Source organism: Charadrius vociferus, unplaced genomic scaffold, assembly GCF_000708025.1.
Source record: "Charadrius vociferus isolate BGI_N301 unplaced genomic scaffold, ASM70802v2 scaffold423, whole genome shotgun sequence".
In the NCBI taxonomy this organism is placed as follows: Eukaryota; Metazoa; Chordata; class Aves; order Charadriiformes; family Charadriidae; genus Charadrius; species Charadrius vociferus.
This window is the reverse complement of record NW_009648149.1, coordinates 1813610-1834379: the sequence shown is the minus strand read 5'-3', so window position 1 is coordinate 1834379 and position 20770 is coordinate 1813610. Positions and strand designations below refer to the sequence as shown.

The 20770-nt window shown below is 50.3% G+C and overlaps 1 protein-coding gene across 2 annotated transcripts in view; it reads right to left on the bottom strand.

The window, feature by feature from the left end:
• Window positions 1-5214: 5214 nt before the first annotated feature.
• WLS (wntless Wnt ligand secretion mediator) overlaps window positions 5215-20770 on the bottom strand; it is a 38981-nt gene continuing 23425 nt past the window's right edge. For both annotated transcript variants that reach the window (XM_009883961.1, XM_009883962.1), the window contains 10 exons: window positions 14226-14350; window positions 12884-13045; window positions 11782-11918; window positions 11216-11384; window positions 10929-11026; window positions 10557-10620; window positions 9511-9654; window positions 7752-7835; window positions 6113-6266; window positions 5215-5324 (listed from right to left, as the gene is read on the bottom strand). In XM_009883961.1, coding sequence (XP_009882263.1) covers window positions 5215-5324; window positions 6113-6266; window positions 7752-7835; window positions 9511-9654; window positions 10557-10620; window positions 10929-11026; window positions 11216-11384; window positions 11782-11918; window positions 12884-13045; window positions 14226-14350 — 1247 coding nt within the window. The remainder of the gene's footprint in view (window positions 5325-6112; window positions 6267-7751; window positions 7836-9510; window positions 9655-10556; window positions 10621-10928; window positions 11027-11215; window positions 11385-11781; window positions 11919-12883; window positions 13046-14225; window positions 14351-20770) is intronic.

The window sequence follows — 20770 nt, the reverse complement described above, 5'->3', positions numbered from 1 at the left end:
ATCATCAAAAGAGCGTGAGCTTTTGAAAATACCCAGATTCTGCAGTTAGTTTCATACGCAAAAGGCAGTAGGGTTAAAGGTTACTGCTGATGTATAAAGCAGAAAATATTATTAAGCACTGCAATACTAAGAGTTTGAAATGGCAAGATTGGAGAACTCTTGGCTTCTCCTGAGCACAAAACAAAACAAGTAGAAAACATGGCTCCATTGCTTGTTCTCCAGTACGGACTCCATGCCCTGTCCTGCCCACATCCAGTTCAAAAGCAACTTGTAGAGAGAGATGAAGTACGACTACAGGGACCTTCACCAGGAGGCTTTATATTGTGTGCATTTTTACAGCATCATCAGCACGTACCAGATACGCTGATCTGCTCAGGAGAGTCCCTACTGGATCGAGTTTTTTGTTCTCCCCACTTCCCTAGGCACAGAGTAACACAGAATCCCAGACTGGTGGGGGTTGGAAAGGCCCTCTGGAGCTCCCCCAGTGCCACCCCCCGCCAGAGCAGGGGCACCTCCAGCAGTGGCACAGGACGGCGTCCAGGCGGGTTTGGGATGGCTCCAGAGGGGGAGACTCCCCCACCTCTCTGGGCAGCCTGTGCCACTGCTCTGCCGCCCTCACAGCAGAGAAGGCCCTCCTCAGGTGGAGATGGAACTGCCCATGGTCACCTTTGTGCCCGTTCCCTCTTGTCCTGTCACTGGGCACCACTGGAAACAGACTGTCCCCATCCCCCGGCACCTCCCTTGAAGGATTGATCAGCGTTGATGAGATCCCCCTCAGTCTTCTCCTCTCCAGACTGAACAGCCTCACGTCCCTCAGCCTTTCCTCAGCAGAGAGATGCTCCAGTCCCCTCAGCATCTCCGTAGCCCTTTGCTGGACCCTCTCCAGCAGTTCCCTGTCCTTCTTGACCCGGGGAGCCCCGAACTGGACACAGTGCTCCAGATGTGGCCTCCCCAGGGCAGAGCAGAGGGGGAGGATGACCTCCCTCCACCTGCTGGCCACACTCTGCCTGATGCCCCCCAGGAGCCCATTGGCCCTCTTGGCCACCAGGGCACATTGCTGGCTCGTGGCCATCCTGTTGTCGCCCAGGACTCCCAGGTCCCTTTGCACAGAGCTGCTCTCCAGCAGGTCACCCCAACCTGTACTGGTGCACGGGGTTATTCCTCCCCAGATGCAGCACCCTACACTGGCCCTTGGTGAGTTTCATAAGGTTCCTCTCTGCCCTCTTCTCTTGCTGGCCTCAAGAACCACGGTCCCCAGCTCACCCCCAAAGGTCTATCATAACCCATTTCCCTTCCTCTACTAACTTGTGCTGCTCAAAGCAACACCAGATAACCGCTTAAAAAAAACTCAGGGAGTTTTTCCCATTCCTCGCCAGTTCTCACCCTGTCCCTGCCCGGCGGTGCAGAGCCACGAAGCTTCTGGGACGGCTCAGACCCTGAGCAGCACCTTGCAGGTAAGAGGAACTTCTACACACGAGCAAATGGGCCACATTTTTAGAGGCGGGGGATTTATTTTTATATTTTAAAGCCGTGTTCTGCTGGCAGCAGAGGGCAGCAAAGACCTGCCAGGGCAGGGCTGCGCCCCAGCCCGCCAAGAGCCTAAAGAAGAAACCTGGGAAGAGAAACCGTGTGGGAGGGTGGCAGTGGTTTTACAGTTAGTTAAAATGCATGAATTTGCTCTCTTGAAATTCATTAGCTCGTGAAAGCGCGGTACTGCCTCTCATTCGCCTTTGAGCATCCCCCATTTGCTTTGAGCATCCCCTCACTCGCCTGGGTCCCCTCTCAGGTGCCATTTTATCAAGGTGGCCCCTGGCACAACGGGACCTTCAAGCTGTTGGTATTGAAATTAATCCGTCATCCCCAAATTTTCCGTGACTCCTTAAGTGCAAGTCCCAGGAAACCTTTTTTCCCCCCCAGGATTAGAGACAGAAAGGCAATGCAGGGAGCAGCAGGAGGCAGCGCCTTCGAATATGGCAGCAGATGGAGGAGGATGCCCAAATCCCGACGTTGCGGTGGGGTAACAGCCAACGTGCGAAGTTCCCAGCAAAGCTGTGACGACTCTGGGGGTGGCAAGAGGGGACAGGCAGGTCCAGGGGGCAGAACCCGGAGATAAATCGTGAGAACAGACTTCATCTGCCTGGTCCCGCGGGCGAGGGGAGCTGCGCCCCGTGCTCCGGAGACAAGGCAGAGATGGCTCTGCTACCGCTTAGCCCTAAAGCAAAGGTTTTAAAGGTCAAAAAAGCCATTAGCAGCGGAGCATCAGTGTTTCCACACCGCGAAGCATTCGGAGAGAGACACAGGAGAGGATTGTCCAAGTGAGTCAAGAGTTTTCCAGCAACAACTTGCGTGACTTGCGACTGCCTGGAGTAAAAGACCCAATTAAAGCAGATAAAATCCCAGCAGAAGAGCTACGGTTTCTCAGTCAGTGAAGCAGACCCATCGCAAATCCACAATACGGTATGTTTTATTTAAATTAATAAAACTACACGTTTTCCAGGTTGCTTAAAGCATTCTGTAAAAACTGGAACTCAACCTAAACAGAAAAGGATATATTTTAATAAAACCCAGAGACTATTTCTGAGACGTATGAGTAGGGCTTAGGAATTAAGAAATAAAAAAACAAAGAACATACACACACGCACGCACGCATACACGCGCCCCGTAAACAAACTGTTAGTGTTTTGACACAAAATTTGGTTTTAAAGCTGCGACTCCCCGTTTGGAAGGAGCCTTTACAAAATGCGATGCTATACTAAGCTGTAAAAGAAACCACGGACACATCTATCGGAACAACATAAATATCACGTAAGAACCCAACGTAAGAAGGCCGTTAAAATTGCAAAGTCGAGCGCTCAAGCCAGGAACACGCCGGAGTTACCAAGCTGTGCGTTAATTTAATTCGCTTTATAATAGAACAACTGCTGCAAGTAGGAACACTGCTTGGACCTATTAACACTTGTTTTCCGTATGCAAATCGCTTACAAGTTACATTTTGCCATCCGTGCTGAAGGTGCGGTCCCAGCGCTTATTCCACACACAATAAGTGATTTTTTTATTTCTTTCAAACTACATTTCCCTTTAGTACAGGGGCGCTGTCATCCCGCTTTACAAAAAAAAACCCAAAAAACCCACCAAACCTCAACCCAAACTTCTAAAAAATTATTAGTGTTGTGGTTCAAGTATCCAAAATCACCCCAAAGGTACTTCCTTGAGCGGCGTTCAGCGCTTGCGCTCTGCTGCGCTGCGGTGATTCCACCCGCTCAGACATAGCAGCACGTGAGGGACTTCACCCCGCACCGCCTTCGGGGTTCCTCGGCTCTCGCCCCGCGATGCCGGGGGCAGGGGGAGCAGGGGATGCCGGTGGGGGCGACCAGAACGATGAACAGAATCTCTTTCTTCTAGGAAAATGCTGTAATAGTTTGAATTAACAAACCCAGGGCGACCCTTCCGCAGATGGGGTCTGCCCGGCGTGCCGCAGCCTGATGGGAGACCCACTCGATGGAGAACAACTTGGGGTTCCCGGCAACCGAAGGGTTGAGGGATTATCTACTCCAGCTTCTCTTTATAGCCCTCAGCTCTAATAAATAGTTTTTTAAATGCTACTTTACAGAGTGCTGTACTTACTGGGATCTTAACAGCCCAGCATCTCCCGCTGCGATTCCTTTGGCATGGCCAGGAGGTCCCCGTGAGAAATCCCGCCTGGGCAAAGGCCAGTGAGGGGACAGACGGGGTCCCCTGGCCGAGGGGCAAGCACTGGCCTTCTGGCCCCATTCCCCGGCAGACTGGGAAAATAAGGAGGAATTCTTTGAACGCTTTGGAATCTTCTCCCCACCCCTCCCTCATCTCTGACCCTTCAGCAACAGAGAGCAGCAGCAGATTCTTATCTTTTAGGGACAAAACTGGGAGGTTGAGTTACGCGTCACTGGCAGTTAACGTGGACATTTATTAGTGCCAGGTGACGAGGTCCCCTGGATGTGGGCTGTGCCCTGAGCAGCACAGACCCTTCTGGCCACGCTCCTTCCTGCACACACCATTAACACTTCTCTTAACTGGTGCCCAGCGCAGTCCCAGTTTACTCCTCCATCCCCTATCGGTTCCCAGTCCCTTCCCACCACCAAGAGCCCGACCAGCCCGGGCCGCAACACGGGGGTGAGCGACCTCCTCGTCCGCTTTTGCTCCGAAAAGCAAAATACCCACGTTCGTGCATGACAAGCGGGTGTTTTCGAGTCCGATAATCCCTGGGAGACTCCAGCTCTGCCACGCGCGCTCCATCCCGGCAGCGCGTGGTACCCTCTGCCCGGCTCGCAGGCGCGGGAACCCACGCCGCGCCGTCCCTCCCGCGGCCTTTCTCTTCGCCCCACGGCACGGAAGCAGCATGAAAAGGAAAGGAGCCGTGCCGAAAAGGTCAGGGGGAGGAGGACAACAAGAGGGGGGGAAGGCAAAGGGGCTGAGAAGAGGCTGCGGGAGCGGTACCCCCGGGACCTGGGGACAAGAGGACTCCTTTCTCCCGCAGCTCAGCTCAAGGCACCGGGTTTTTCCATTCCCTTCTATTTAACAAACAGCTGCAAAACCTACCGGCAAAGCGTGATGCTGCTCCTGCTAAAATCTTCCATATTACAGCCTACTCCCTTCCCCAGCTGCGTTTCATTCGAGTGACAGAGCTTTGCTGCGGAGCTGCAGGGCTGTACTAAAGACTCAAAAGTTCGCTGCAGTTACAGGCGGTGGAATTCAATGGTGTTGGTTTTTTTTTTTTTACAATGAGGCTTTAGTTCCGCACTTCCACCCCTCCCCACACCTCGTTTAGAGCTGCGCACAAGGAGAAAACTCCACGTACTGAACGCGTTCTCGCCGACCGAGCTCCCTGCACCGCCTTTCTTCGGCACGCGGGAGCCGAATCAAAAAATCACCCGGCGTCCGCTCTGCCCCTTCCTAACTTCTGAATGTGCGACTTTGCAACCCTAACGCTCTTCTAGCAGGTTTGTACGTGCTTGAGTGTAACACAATATACATATCCCACCCCCCATCCCACCCCCCCAAAGTAACTACACCATATTAAAGAGTTTACAAATGTTCTGTTCGGTGTCACTGCTCCGTGGAAGTACGCTACGGGGCGCTCCCGAAGCAGGTTAGGTCAGAGAGGTCTCCTGCCGCAGGGCGTTGGGTTGTCCCCCGCTCTCCACCCCGGTCTGGGTCCCAGTTGAGGCCATCTCGGCGTTACTCCTGAGCCTCCTTGCGAGCCAGCTTATAAACCTCTGTTGGCCCATCCACGTGGGTGATGGTGGTGGTGAGCTGAAGCTCTTCCCCGCTGTTGACTCCCAGGTCACCTGCGAAAGGACATGGTTCCGTTAGCTGGGTCTCACAAGGAAATATTTGATATTAGGAAGAAATTTTTCACATTGAGGGTGGTGAGGCACTGGCACAGGTTGCCCAGAGAGATTGTTGAGGCCCCATCCCTGGAGGTGTTCAAGGCCAGGCTGGAGGTGGCCTTGGGCAACCTGGGCTGGTGGGAGGTGTCCCTGCCCAGGGCAGGGGGGGGGAACTGGATGATCTTCAAGGTCCCTTCCAACCTAAACCATTCTGTCATTCTATGACAATTAGAAAGCAAAAGATCCATTTTATTCCCTCCAGGCTGTCAGGAGCTACCTGAGCTACGGACTACTCAACATTTCTATGATTCTACCATTCTATGATTCTATAAATGCTTTTATTTACAGTTATTTCAAAACAAGCATATCAGCAAAGGACAATTTCTGTGTTGCTGGAGACTGCTGATAACAGAACCCCACAGCGTTGCCATTCTCCACTTGCCCAGATTTCTCTTTTCTCCTTTCTTCTTCCCTCCATTTGACCTACAAAATTACAACTGGGCCATGCGAAGAAGTCCAAAAACCATCCAGAAGGTTTTAGGCAGCCTTGGCTAAATAACTCAAACTGTCTAATGTCATCATTAATTAAAATGTCTGCTAGGAAATACAAACCACCATTTGCATAACATTTCAAGGTGTGAATGTGCACTTCGGCAAAAAAAAACCCCAGCAACGCATAAAAGGTATCACCCGCTTTATATCGCTTCCTTCCCCTGAGAGCCTTCACATCGTGTAGAGGCATTTACCATTCGACTGATCTTCACCGTAATTCTTGTGCGACGGCGCATACAGGAACATCAGGGCAAAGACGTAGAGGTTCCACATCCCGTAGATGCCGGTGAAGAAGGCGCTGTTCACTTGTATCGTTATGTCCCCCCACTTCCAGTGGCCTTCGGTCACCTGCCCGGGAGAAAGCAAATTCTGGAAATATACAGAAGTGACCCCCTAAAAACACTAACTTGGAGTAAACCAACAAGAACAGAGTCAATTCAACGGGATCGAGTAAATGGAGTAGAACAGATTCAGTGGTGCCGAAGTCAAGTTAGGATTCTCCTCTTTAGCTTTATCTGCCAAAAATAAGGGAAAAAAATGGTCCTTACAAAACGATCGCATCGGGATTTCTTTAACTTTGATTTATGGTTCTTAAATGTGACAAACTCTCTCATATTCCGCGATACATCCCTGCCGTAACGGATGCGTTCAGCCAAGATTGCCACATAAAGGGCAGTACCTAGGAGACGACCAGTTACATCGGAAAACATTGGACTTCTATAAATAGCCCTTTTACAGAAGGAAAACCGGCATGAATAATGCAAAGAGCTACTGTGCCGAACGCCGCCCTGCTGCGTCTGTCTGACGAGAGGGGCCTCGGCTGACAGCATCAGCCCTAGACATGCAGAGATTTGTCAAGATTTATGAAAAGAGCATCAATATTACTATTCCTTGAATCACCAACTTTAATATTCCTTGAAGACAGGCAGACCCTTCACCCTGAGATGTTGGCTTTCCACTAAAGAAAAAGACACAAGGGGGAAAGACGAGAGCTAAACCAGCTTGAGGAGAGTAGCTGGACAAGATTATTTGCATTATGCCCATACGCGGTGACGGTTACGGTCATCAGCACTCAACGGTGAATCAAATTGCCAAGCGGCGTTTCTCAAAGCGTTGCTTCTGTCTAACAGATATTTAAGAGCGTATTCATCTGCTGCTGTATTTTGCGTTGGGACCCACCACCCGCCCCAAAGCCTAAGTGGTGCGGTGAGGAGGAAACTGCTCCTGCACCCCTAATTCTGCAATCCCAGACCTGCCAGGCTGCACCCACGGCTCTCCTGAAGCTACAAGTTGCCTTTGCTTCTTAGAACAACCAGAAATGACATCTTTGAAACAGATGCAATCTGAAAGTCACTTGGAGTAAACCATCAAAGTACATTTCAGCAGTGATATAGCTCATTTGTACATCAGAGCTCGGTATAAATAGGTCCAGATACTGGTGGAAACAGCAAAGTCAACCCGGGGAAGACTGAATTCTGTTATTGCTCTGTGGGCATACAAAGCCACCGGCTTATTTTTTTATTATTTTTCAATGTGAACAGAAGATTTGCCTCTCGCCGAGTTCTCAGAAATGACTAAAACCGTGTTGGCTGACACTTCAAAGAGCACAGCCCCAAACCTTCCCGTGAGCCAAAAGACCTTTGTGAAGGCTTCAGCCCGAGCAATTTCCCGGCGGCATTTCAAATAAATGAAAACAACTTCTTAAAAAGCAACTTCTTATCGAATCCCCTTCTAACAGGCATGCCTTGTCTGAACGGCAGGTGAGCCGGCCTCCTTAGCGGCTCGGGGATCAGAGGCTGATGTTCTCAGAAGGAGCCGAGCTTCGTCACTCACCTGGCTCACGATGAAGAAGATGACCGTCATCGCCGCGCAAGCCAAGGTAATGAGCATCAGGAACTTGAACCTAAAAATCAGCCCCTGTTTAGAGAGAAGCGTCACCGGTCACATTAACAGAATCCACAAAACCCATTTTAGTTTTTTATTGTGTACAAGACACAAGTATAAAAAAAAAAAAAAGGGCAAAGAAAAAAAAAAGGGTCCAACCCACGAAAGCCCAAAGCAAAACAACCTCCACCCACTCCTCTGCGCCGTCTTCACGACAGCCCATATTCTCCGCTCCCCCACACGTCTGCATTCCTCCCGCACGCTCCGAGCGGGGTGTGCATGTCTGGACGGCTCTGGCTTTCCATTACATTTGCTTTTTGTGACTGATTTACCCAGAGGTAACGTGGAAGAGGAGGCAGGTCGGGGTAAGCCATGGGTTTCATCCACCAGCCACCCCGAGAGCTCACGGCTTTCGGAAAACAAACACGGTTTAGCAAGACGAGTCGGCGTTTCTATAGCGCGGGTACCGGTACCAGACTAATCCTCACCTCCGCCGTCTGGCTGGCCGCAAACTCCAGCGATTCCCAACGCGCGTCAAAACTACGCCGGCTATTCCAGAAGAATGTCAATTATGAGACAAAGCTACGGCTCAAGATCACGCGGTTGGGAATCGGACTGCATACCGCGCTTGCTTTCACTAGTTTTACATTTTTACTTACGAATTCTTTTGGTTTTCTTGTGTGTGTGTGTGTGTGTATTGTTTTTTTAACCTGTTTCTGGAATTTTGGTGGAAATGTCAGCGTGTGCGTAATTACTATGCCAGACTACGACAACAAATGACTATTAATTTAACTCTTCCAGCCCAGATTCATGCTTGCCAGATGTTTGTACGTAGAGCACGGCCACGGCAGCTCTACAAAACGAGCTGAAGTCCTGTGCCTATTGCTAAAGGGAAATAGGGGAAAAAATGCTAAATGGCATTAAAAAATGCTAAAATGCCTTGTTCACATTCTCTCAAGTCCAATTTTCTTTTTTCTTTTTTTTCAATGTGCATTCCTAACGGGTGATAATGGACTTGTTTAAATTAGAAGTGACCATCATTTAACAGAACAACATTAGTGATAAATATTTACACACCCGTGGAAACACCACTTAAAAGCGAGCTCCTCGTGTTCTGCAGCAGTTAAAGACAGCTAAGGGAGAAACAACATACAAAATCGTGGGCTAAAAATGGAGATAATGGGCTGAACGCGTCCCATTTTGATCCTGGTGGGACAGCTTCCCTCCTGCGACTTGGTGAGGAAAAGACAACACCGTAAATCTGAATCCACGCCATGGAAAACCGGGGTGGTCTTAGTCATACTTCCCATTAAACGCAATCATTAATATTACAGAAGGAGAACAGTGGTATGGGGAGCTGATGGGCTTACACCCCATAGTAATTTCAATGGTAGTTGGGCCAATTTTCTTCTGCCCTCCAACACCATTCAGCAAGCCGGGAGATGTCACCTACTCACAAGAAAGGAGAGGCAGCTCACGTACCCTCCCGACGGTTTAAAATACTCCATTGGGACTGAAGACCCAAATAAAGAAGAAACTTCATGTCAAACCAAAAGGCATTTTGGGGATTTCAGCCAAGGCAAGAAAGCCAATACAGATCACATCTTCCAATTCAGGACTATATGGACAGAGAAGGTCTCAGCATACACTTTAAGGTGAAAAATGCATTTTAAAAATAAAGAATCTGCACAGTAAGGACGGACTTTACCTCGTAATGAAGGCGGCGAGCCTTGCTCATGGCTGGGAGGCTGGACTGCTTTCCGCTGATGTTTCTGAAGACTTGGAAGACCATAAAACACAGGAAGAGAAAATAGAGGCACAAGCAGATTCCCGCGACTATAATAAAGGCCATCTGGGCAGCACAGGTTAAGAGAAAATAGTACGAGCTGAACAGAAATAACAGCAAACCTCATTCATGCTGGGAGGACAGGCTGGGAGAGTTGGGGGGGTTCAGCCTGGAGAAGAGAAGGCGAAAAAGGGGAGACCTCAGAGCCCCTTCCAGTGCCTAAAGGGGCTCCAGGAGAGCTGGGGGGGGACTCTTGACAAGGGCATGGAGTGATGGGATGAGGGGGAATGGCTTCCAACTGGAAGAAGGTAGATTTAGATGAGATATGAGGAAGAAATTGTTGGCTGTGCGGGTGGTGAGCCCCTGGGGCAGGTTGCCCCGAGAAGCTGTGGCTGCCCCATCCCTGGAGGTGTTCAAGGCCAGGTTGGATGGGGCTTGGAGCAACCTGGGCTGGTGGGAGGCGTCCCTGCCCAGGGCAGGGGCGGGGTGGCACTGGATGATCTTCATGGTCCCTTCCAATCTAAACCATTCTGTGATTCTATGAGAGCAAGGCCTTCCAGCCAGACCTGAAAGAGCAATTCATGGGAATGCCATAACAATGCCTGAACAAGGAACGGCAGCAAACGGAGGGCCCCGGAGCAGATGCCATTGCTGCTGGGGCCGGGGGTGAAGGCAGAGCTGGAGCAGCACAGGCTCTGGGGTCATCAGCATGACACCCAGGACCTAAATCCTCCCTGCTTTCCCCCAAATCTCTGATAGCTTGAGAAGTGGTTCAGTTCTCCAGTGACTATCCTGAGCACTGCACCAGCCCCTGGAGATACCCAGCTCCAAACCTGCCAGGACTGCTTCTTCCAAACGGCACCGGCATCTCCCGTTTCCCCACACCCCGCAGGAACTTGGCTGGAGGAGATCACCTCCCTCTCCTACCGACACAGACCGAGCCTGCCCTGAGCCAGGTGGGAGGATACAGCCAGCTCTGTGCCAACTTCGGTGGTCCAGATGCTGTAGAAGGGGTTCTTCAGCTGCACTCCCCTGCAAGGAGGAAAGAAAACACAGAGCTGCCACAGAAGCCAACAAGCTCCAAGAGCCCCATGCTGGCTCCACAGCCTGGGAGGAGCCAACCCCACTGCTTTCCCGTGAGGGCGAGGAGGAGACGAAGTGGGAAGCGTTTCTTTATGGCCCTACGGGACGAGACATGCTGCTGGGAAACACCAGCATGCTTCAAGTGTGCTCCCTGGAGCCTCTCCTCGCTTCGTGAGATGGGGCTGTGCCTCCAGCCATGGGGGTTAAACCGCTGGTCCCTGCTGCGGGAGGCGCCCGGGGATCGGCGTCGCACCTACCTCTCGCACATGTCAAAGATGAAGAGGCAGAAGGAGCCAACAGCTATGGGTCCAACCTGCTTCCAGTACCCCGAGAGCCGATTCCGCTCGTTCTGGTCCTAATCAGAGGGTCAAGAGGTGGGGGGGAGGAAGAGGAGAAGAAAAAGGAAAAGCAAGTTAGCCTGAAGTCCTCCCACCTGGCCTGAGTCCCCACAGCATTGTTTCCAACACTCAACAAGTACAAGGGGGTTGCCAGGTATCACCACAAGTGGGGCTAGAAACCACCTTCCCTTCGGGGTCGTACCCACCATCATGTGCTCTCCACAGAAGATGATCCAAAACGACAGGAGCATGGCATAGAAAATGCCTTGTCGAATGTCTCCGAAGAGCAACATCCACGTCCAGTCAAATCCGATGGAAAACCACTCCACGGGGATGTTAATGAACGTCATGGAAATTCCCAGAGCAAAGATGACCCTGGAGAGGCAGAAACACCATCTCTTTCCAGTTTGCAAGGCAAGGACACCGAGCCCCAGAAGCCAAAGCTGTGTGTGAAGAGCAACAGAAGAAAATCTGGCACTGCTTGGGACATGGCGGTGGGGTGTCACCTCCTGCCAGCAAACCCTCTGGGGCTAACCCCCTCTGAGCAGCCACGGGCGAATGCAGCTACTCGTTCTCTATGGGTTTAGTGGGAAAGAAAAGAGAAGCTATGGATGTCTCCTGCTCCCAGTGTGCCTGAGTGGAGGGAAGGGACAGAGAAGAGACCACCATCCCCGTTTCCCCAAACATGAGCTCTGCCTGGGAGCAGTGACCACCTTGGTCAGGGTCCTCTTGCTTGAGGGTCACCTTAGCCGGTGCGTGAGCCCCTACTCACTTCTCCAACAGGACAGGAGCGCGTGTCATCAGAGTGATCCGTCTCCAGTACCAGACCATGATAATTAAAATGCTGGGGGTGAGGAAGGTCTTCATGGCAAACCACACTTTTGTAAAGCCTCCGTTTTGATGGATGCCCTAAGGACAATGAAGATGGAATGCAACAGCTGTACGGGGTTATCATCATTACTCCATGCTTCTCCTGACAGGAGCGGCATGTATGTGGCAGCACATGTAAGCACATGGAGATGCAACTACTCTTTGAAAGACACAGTTTGCCCAACACAGGAAAGGGAGCGGGTGCCTACTTAGCACCCAGGCCATCTCAGGAGGCTTCCAAAGTCCTGGAAACAAATGCCAACACACGCAGCTTCCACTGCGAGGTGGAGAGCAGTCGAGAGAGGGGCACTCTGACGCAGCATGGAAAAAAACTGGCAGAATTGCTCTCAGCCAAGTAACAAGATACTCACGAAGCCAAGTCACCACTGGTGGGAAGCACATCGGCCAAATGAATGCATTTCTCCAGACACACGCCCTCCCACCGCTGTCTACAGCCACCACAGCCGGCTGGCTCGCTGCTTCTGCTCAGAGTGACGGTGGTGGGAGGTTTTCCAGCTGGGAAAGGCACCCAGGGCCACCAAGCCTCAGGGCAGGGCAGGAGCAGGGACAGTTGACAGCCATCCCAAACATCTGCGCTGCCATGGCCAACTCCAAGACAGAGCAGGTCCCCCCTAAACCCTGCTCCTCCTTAGCTCCTATCTGCAAGAGACAGGGCTTACTCAGGTGGAGGACCCTGCACCCCGACCAGACTGTGGTGGGGAGGAGAAGACACAGGGGAGCTCTCGGAGCTGTGGGAAGAGCCCAGCTCTGGAGGTGGTCACGGGGCAGTGCAGGAGGGTGGCACTGCTTAAGGCTTGGGGAGGGCTCCTCAGACGAGAGCAGTCAACGAGGGCATCCCTCAGGAAGGAGAAAAGTCACATTTGCAGGTAGGACCTATACGTGATGAAGTGTAGGACCTTGCTGTGGATCAAAGAGAAGATCAAGAAAGGAGCTGCAGCAGCCCCTGAGCAGACATCACGGAGAGAAGCAAGACGGACACTTACCACAAGGCGGATATCCTTGATTTCCCCGATGCCCACGTTAATGCCCTTCCTCTCGTTCACGGGGAGGCGGATGTTGATGAGGTAGTATTTGTGGGCCACGCTGCCGATCTCCATGAAGGGAAGGAAGTCACAGTCGTAGTGACGGCCTTCAGACTCCAGGGTCTAGCGAAAGAGCACAGAGCAGCAAGATGGCAGTCAGCCTCGGACGGACCAGCACGCCCTCCACGGTGAGGGTCTGCAAAAGTCACTGGGACCACCGCTAGCACTGAGAGCCCGTTTGCTAATTCCAACCTTCGCCTGGGGGAGAGTCTGCGCAAGTCTGGAGAACATCAGCAGTTGGGGGACGTTTTTGCTCAAGTTGTTGATTGTTTTGGGTCATTGAGTCAATAGCGTTTGCCCTCAGGCAGGTTCACGTCTCAGGCTTTTAAATACATTTAAAGTCAAGGGAGCCTTTCAAGATGAAAGGCTACTTTGGGATCCAAGCTTCCTCCCTCAGCAAGCACAACTTGGGCCAAAACAAAATACGCAGCCCTCTCACACATGCCTTGATGTGGAGTTTCTTAAGTCCTGTTTTACCAGCAAGACTCTCCTCTGCACCTCGTATGTATTTACTGCGTACGTGTGGCTGTACGGAAGAGTACAGGGGTTACCGGAGACACAAGTGGGTTGTTGGAAGGGACTGTGCCATGGGACAACAAGACACAGAGCTGAAAAGCGTGGCACGGTAAAGAGACACCAGATTAATTTAAGCACAGGAATTACAGTCTGCAGCACAGAAAGAAACATCTTTCTTTAAATAAGATGCTCTGTGCTCTCTGCTCCTCAGCTTTGTAGCTTGAGGCATTAAGAAGTTATTTTAAGAACCTCTTGCCCCACCTCTCCAGGTTCTTTGAGTGCTGCAGAGTCCCTGGTGGGCTATTTCCTCACCGCTCCTGAAGAACAAGGTTTTGTCCATCCCAGAACCACAAGATGGAAAGGTCCAACTTCTCTAGGATGGTTTGAGCTGTATAGATCTCAAAGCATTCAAGTTCCAGCCTGATCGCTACTGCAGAGGACAATTCCGCTTGCCCCTTGATCCGTGTGTTGACCTCACACCTTTTCTTCCTTACAGTTTTAAGACTACCTTCGACTTCATCCCCTTCTCTTGTACCACCAAACAGAACCACCTGCACGTGGAGCTCATCAGGTTTTCAAAGATTTTGAGCCAAGAGAAAGGTGACACATTTGAAAGTTACGATCAAACAACTCGGAGCTTCTAGGAAGCGCCATGAAGGAAAGGACAAGGACAACTCCCACCACACTCCCACACCTCCCCACCTCCAGCGTCATCAAAACACCTTACTTTTGGTGAGCCAAAGGTGCATTTCAGCTTCCTGATCTCTATTGCATGCGCTATTTCTTCCCAATCATCAAACATGTCATCGCGATATGCTAATGACACATCCAGGGTAATTTCTGCGTTTTCTTCTGCAAGAGTAAGGAGACATCAGGCTTGTTAGAGAGGAATGGTACAGAACATCGGAAGGGTGGGAGAGCCTCGAGACACTAAAAGGACCTCTTCTGAGAGGCACACAGCTACGGAGGGGAATGGAAATTTTTGCATTCCAAACAACACAGATGAAATTACCTTTTTCAAAACATTTATCCCCTCTCTAGTAGAGAAGCAAATATTTTTATTGGTCATAAAGATTTGACATCTTTCGAACATATCGTGACTTACAGCATGTGTTACAGTTGTGGGTGAAGAGCATTATTTATTCAGGTAGCATTAGAAACAATAATTCATATAAAACTGGAACATAGACAGCTGCAGAGACAGAGAGTAAGGCAAAAGGCCGTCCGGCAGCCGCTTCACCGCAGGTTGGCAGAGGGACAATAAGACAGGCTTCAACGTAGACTTTCTGCAGGCAACGCAAAGGTATTGCGTTTTTTCTGTGAAAAATTCTGTGATTCTGTATGCAACAGGTCCTTCCGTTTCAGGAAACAACTATACGGCATCATAGGATTGGCTTTAAATCAACATTGAAGTAGTGTTTTGTTACAGAAAACTGCAAAAAAAGATGAAGTATACAACTGTATATACTGCATGTGGTTAGATGAACCGTATAAAGGAGAAACCATGCAACTAATAGTACATTTTGTTAATTCGGATATGATAGCAGAAGTCATCTATCAACGTAACCTTCGGTTTCTTACGGCTGTAGGTCCACCATTTGTAAACATTGAAGCCCAACATCTTGAATAAAAAGGTCTAGAACACGCTCCTTCATGAAGATGTATTCTACCAGACATGTTACATGAAAGAAGAAGGGTCGCAGAGGTCCTTGAGTGGGACGGGAAGGGAAGGCAGGGAAAGGCACTGCTGGGAAAAGTCAAAATGTGCCACCAAAAGCCCAGATCACTTCACAGTTGCCCATTCCTAGGATCCTCTGCTCTTGAAGGATAAGCCAGGCTTCCCAGAAAACACTACACAAAGTTCCTTTAAAAAGAAAATTAAAAAATTGAAGTTTAGCTATGCTGACCTCGCTGGAAAAAGGGATAGCCTATAACCTCAGAAATGATGACGGAGTTGATGTTTTCTACATGTTTTGTTTAACTTAAGTCATTCTACATAAGACTTCTGAAGCCCTCCCCTCCACACGCACACCCCACAGCAATGCTGGCTGGTTTCTGCCTCTACAGAAGCACCAAACTGCACGTTGGTAAACATACACAGCGTTTATATGCCCAGGTAAGGTGACCACATCAAATTTGCATGGAAACGGTCAGCTTATCCTCTCCTGGACACGTTCACAGTAGCAGTATGGGGTGTAACTGCTTTTAAATATGCCCTTGCTAGGATGCTGCCAAGAGGTCATCGCTGCAAGAAGGAAATGGGGCTGGAACAGACTTATTTAGGTGCCATAACTGAGCAAGTTCATGAAATCAAGAGTTAGAGTTGAAGCCTGCCAAGCAGCAACACGTAAACATGCTTTGAAAACCCCAGACAAGTCTGTACCAGCTCTACCAGATGCAAAATCCTCCTATTTACCACACACAGATCCCAGGGAAGACTCTGAAAGAGGAACACATTCTGAAACGAGCATGTGCATGCTACAACCTAGCCGCTTTTCATAGATCACCAAACTCCGAGAGGCGCAGCTGTTGGAATAGCTTTGGAAGGTGGCTACAGAACCGTCCAACGTAGAGAAGCATTGGAAGATGGCCACAGAACCACCGAAGATGGCTGCAGAACCACCCACCGTGGAGAAGCACTGGAGATGGCTACAGAACCATCTGCTATAGAGAAGCACTGGAAGATGGCCACAGAACCACCCGCTGTGGAGAAGCACTGGAAGATGGCTACAGAACCACCCACCATGGAGAAGCATTGGAGATGGCTACTGAACCATCTGCTATAGAGAAGCATTGGAAGATGGCCACAGAACCACCCGCTGTGGAGAAGCACTGGAAGATGGCTACAGAACCACCCACCGTGGAGAAGCACTGGAGATGGCTACTGAACCATCTGCTGTAAAGAAGCTCTGGAAGATGGCTACAGAACCACCCACCGTGGAGAAGCACTGGAGATGGCTACTGAACCATCTGCTGTAAAGAAGCTCTGGAAGATGGCTACAGAACCACCCACCGTGGAGAAGCACTGGAGATGGCTACTGAACCATCTGCTGTAAAGAAGCTCTGGAAGATGGCTACAGAACCACCCACCGTGGAGAAGCACTGGAGATGGCTACTGAACCATCTGCTGTAAAGAAGCTCTGGAAGATGGCTACAGAACCACCCACCGTGGAGAAGCACTGGAGATGGCTACTGAACCATCTGCTGTAAAGAAGCTCTGGAAGATGGCTACAGAACCACCCACCGTGGAGAAGCACTGGAGATGGCTACTGAACCATCTGCTGTAAAGAAGCTCTGGAAGATGGCTACAGAACCACCCACCGTGGAGAAGCACTGGAGATGGCTACTGAACCATCTGCTGTAAAGAAGCTCTGGAAGATGGCTACAGAACCACCCACCGTGGAGAAGCACTGGAAGATGGTTACAGAACCACCTGCCGTGGAGAAGCACTGGAGATGGCTAACGAACCATCCGCTATAGAGAAGCACTGGAAGATGGCCACAGAACCACCCGCCATGGAGAAGCACTGGAAAGTTGCTACAGAACCATCTGCTGCAAAGAAGCATTGGAAGATGGCTACAGAACCACCCACTGTGGAGAAGCATTAGAAGATGGCTACAGAACCACCTGCTGTAGAGAAGCATTGGAGGATGGCCACAGGACCACCCGCTGTAGAGAAGCATTGGAAGATGGCCACAGGACCACCCGCCGTGGGGAAGCGTTGGAAGATGGCTACAGAACCACCTGTCGCGCTGGCGTTGGAGTACCATGCCCTTGCTGCAAACAGCTCATGCTTGCAAGCTCCCGGGAAGCGCGCTGTGGCACGCTCCCGAGCTCAGGAGGGCAGAAATGTCTCTGCAGATCCGAGCTGACAGACACACGCATTCCATCAGGGCTGCGTCACCGCCCAGGCAGACACCGTACGTGCTCTGCCCTGCAAGGACGCAGAAGGCATCGCACACGATGTCAACGCCCGTAGCTTTTCACCAGGAACCGTCTGTATGACAACAGGGCTTGCCTGCTCTGGGAAGGGGCTGCACGGACACATCAATACTTGATGAGCTTTGAAGTTCAGCTCCAAAAAAAAATCTGGTCTTCATAATTCCGGAGGGAGGCTGTTTCACGGCTACGAGTAAACATGAGTCTTTCAAGCGCTGCACATCCCATATATTCATTGACTTTCTGAGTGATATATCTGTTGGGAATGCGTGGTGGCATACTCCTCCAAAACGATGGGAAGGGGCGTGGATGGTATCTGTGGTTTAGACTTGCTATTTATAGTGTTTGGAGGTGGCTCTGTTATGCATCTGATGTGGATGTATCAAGATTTTTCTGAGCTTGTTTTTTTTTTTTTTTCCCTGCACATGTGATCTACACCATCCAGACTGATACCGAGTTCCTTTCCACAACAGCCGTTAGTTAGGTTTCCATGAAACATGAATTTGCCATCTCAGATCCGCTATTTAGAAGACCAGCAAAACAGATAAATGGGAACATAAGGTTGAACTTGGCCCGGCTAAAGAGAACTACGAACTTCATTTCAGAAGCCATAAAACCGAGTGGAATGCTCGGGATGAAATCCAACAAAACCAGCTTTCATTATTTCATCTTTGTAAATCCAAATGTTGCTGCTGCCATCGCATATGAAAAGCAGAAGGCAGGAGATAATAGCAGCGTGCGCCTTTCCAGACCGACGGGTTAGAATCTCCCTCTGAATTTCCATCGGTCTTTGCGCTGGGGTAACACCTCCCATTAGAACAGAGTTTCGTACAAAGACCCTTCAAGACTGTCAACGTAAAATACATATGTATGTATGGATATGTACATATCTACACACACACAGATGTATTTCAGCACAGGAGATAGACAGTCCCACACCAGTCCTCTCTCAACCTTTCGCTAGCAGTCCCACATTGTCTGAGAGACACAAATAAGGAGAGCGACACGCTGCTTGGCACAGAACTGAATTTTAAGAAGATTCATGACTTATTCACATTAATACCAAAACGTCAGAGGGTGAATAGACAATTTGGGTGTGTGCGCCCTTTCCGTGCGCAGCATTGGCACTCGGGCAGGCGACGGGCAGGGTACGTGCCTGGGCACGCAGACACGCACGGGGCAGAGGGAGAGAACCAGCAGCTCAGAGAATCACAGAATCATCAAATTGTCTGGGTTGGAGGGGACCTTTAAGATCATCGAGTCCAACCATCAACCCAACACTACCACTAACCCACGTCCCTCAGCACCACGGCTGCCCGTCTTTTAAGTCCCTCCGGGGATGGCGACTCCACCACTGCCCTGGGCAGCCTGTGCCAGTGCTTCACAACCCTTTTGGGGAATAAATTTTTCCTAATATCCATCCTAAACCTCCCCTGGTGCAACTTGAGGCCGTTTCCTCTTGTCCTGTCACTTGTTACTAGTGAGAAGAGGTCGACCCCCACCACGCTTGGCTTCAAGATAAAAGAAAGGTCTTTTACAACTGTGCTATTTACCATCCAAACAGCAGACGGGAGGAGTGAGCAGGAGGCAAGAGACATAGTCGAGGCAGTTTTTACTTCTGGAAGTGCTGACAGAGAATAAAGTATTTTAATTATTCAAGGCTGAGCCCCAGCAGAAGAGGAAGAACACGTGCAAGGAGGGAAGAGAAAAAACTACTGCAAACCTGTGCTCAGCTTCCCAGATGCTAATGTGTTCGAGGAAAGCAATTATTCAGTTCCTCCATGCATGTTAATCAAGATTCTCCAGAATTTCCCGACAATAAAAGCTAGAAATGGGTAGATTGAAATCTCTGTCTTATTCAGTACCAAGAGATGAAATTGCCCCTGCCAGGAAAGTTCATCTCCCAAGGACCATGTCAGAGCATCTCCTCGTGGCGCCAGATTTACCTCACCTTCACAGATCTCGTAGATAGTTTGGAGCCTGGTAAAGCACTTGTGATAATAGCAGCTCAAGCGCCGAGTGACAACCTCAGTAGCATCATAGGATTGATGGATTCTCCATCAATCTCCATAGGATTCTCCAACCCTGGAGGTGTTTAAAAAAAGGGTAGACGTGGTGCTTAGGGACATGGTTTAGAGGTGGTTTTGTCAGGGTATGTTGATGGTTGGACTTGATGATCGTAAAGGTCCCTTCCAACCTTAGTGATTCTATAATTACATTAAAAACCCTACAGAAATAAGACGGGTTTATTTAGATGCATTCCAGGGATGACCAGCAAGGAGAAGACAGGCTGCTGCTGGGTTTCCCAGCGCTGAGCTGTCGCAGGGACCTTCCCCTCGCAGGGCTGCGAGATGTTCTGCAGCAGGTCAGAGCTGTGACCCCCCACGGCGAGGGACCAGACCTCCGGTGCCCGAGATCTTTTCCATGATTCACTTGATAGTGCGATATTGGCGGCGGACATCTTCACTCACGTTACAATAGCCTAAAAATAGAGAAGTTGTTTCGGAAGATGGCTCTGTGCCACCTGCATACTAATACAGCTGTCTGGAAAGAAGCGTGTGCAAGCGAACGGAAGAAATGCTAGAATGATTTGCGTTACACTTCCACGCTTCACCAGCTCTCTGAAATTACAAAACCTAGCAGAGAGACCAAAATTGGATGAATTTGAAGAGCAGCCTGCAGCTGCCCGCCTGTACACAACTGCCTTCCCACTGCCAAGAAACCAGCAGTCGTTCTCGCTTACTAACACTTTAAGTTCGCTGGATATAAAAAGAGAAGAAAACAAGATGGTTTTGTTTTCAGACTGGAAATTTGTAAAGGTCCCTCCATAGCGTTACTGGTAAGTAGAGGCATCGTTACCCAACGCCCAGCACAGTGCGACCATCCCTCCCCGCTCCTCCGGGACGCTGCATTCCTAAAGGTAAATTCAATATTCAGCAATTCCGGGTTTGCTTTTCCGCAAGGTGAAACTGAGGCAGGAAAGCGGCGAGCCCGTCTTTCCGGGGGCTCCCGAATCCTGAGGCAGTCGGGGAGCGAGCAGCCCCCCAGGTGCCTGCTCCAGCCAAGGACAGATACCGGTGACTTATTTCTTGGCACGCAGAAGCTCGTGCTGCGAAGCAGACCAGAGAGGAGGACTGATGTTCCCTGTTAAGAACACTGCAGCTTGCCAAATGCGAACGGCCCAGACACACGGCAGCAGCCCAGCCCCCCCAAAATAAACAAAATAAAGAAAGAGAAATCCCCTCCAAGCTCGCGAGCACATCCTCCCACCCTTCTCCGAGGTATCCTGCCCACGACAGCCCGGCAGCGGGATGTGCCAAGAAGCAACAACAG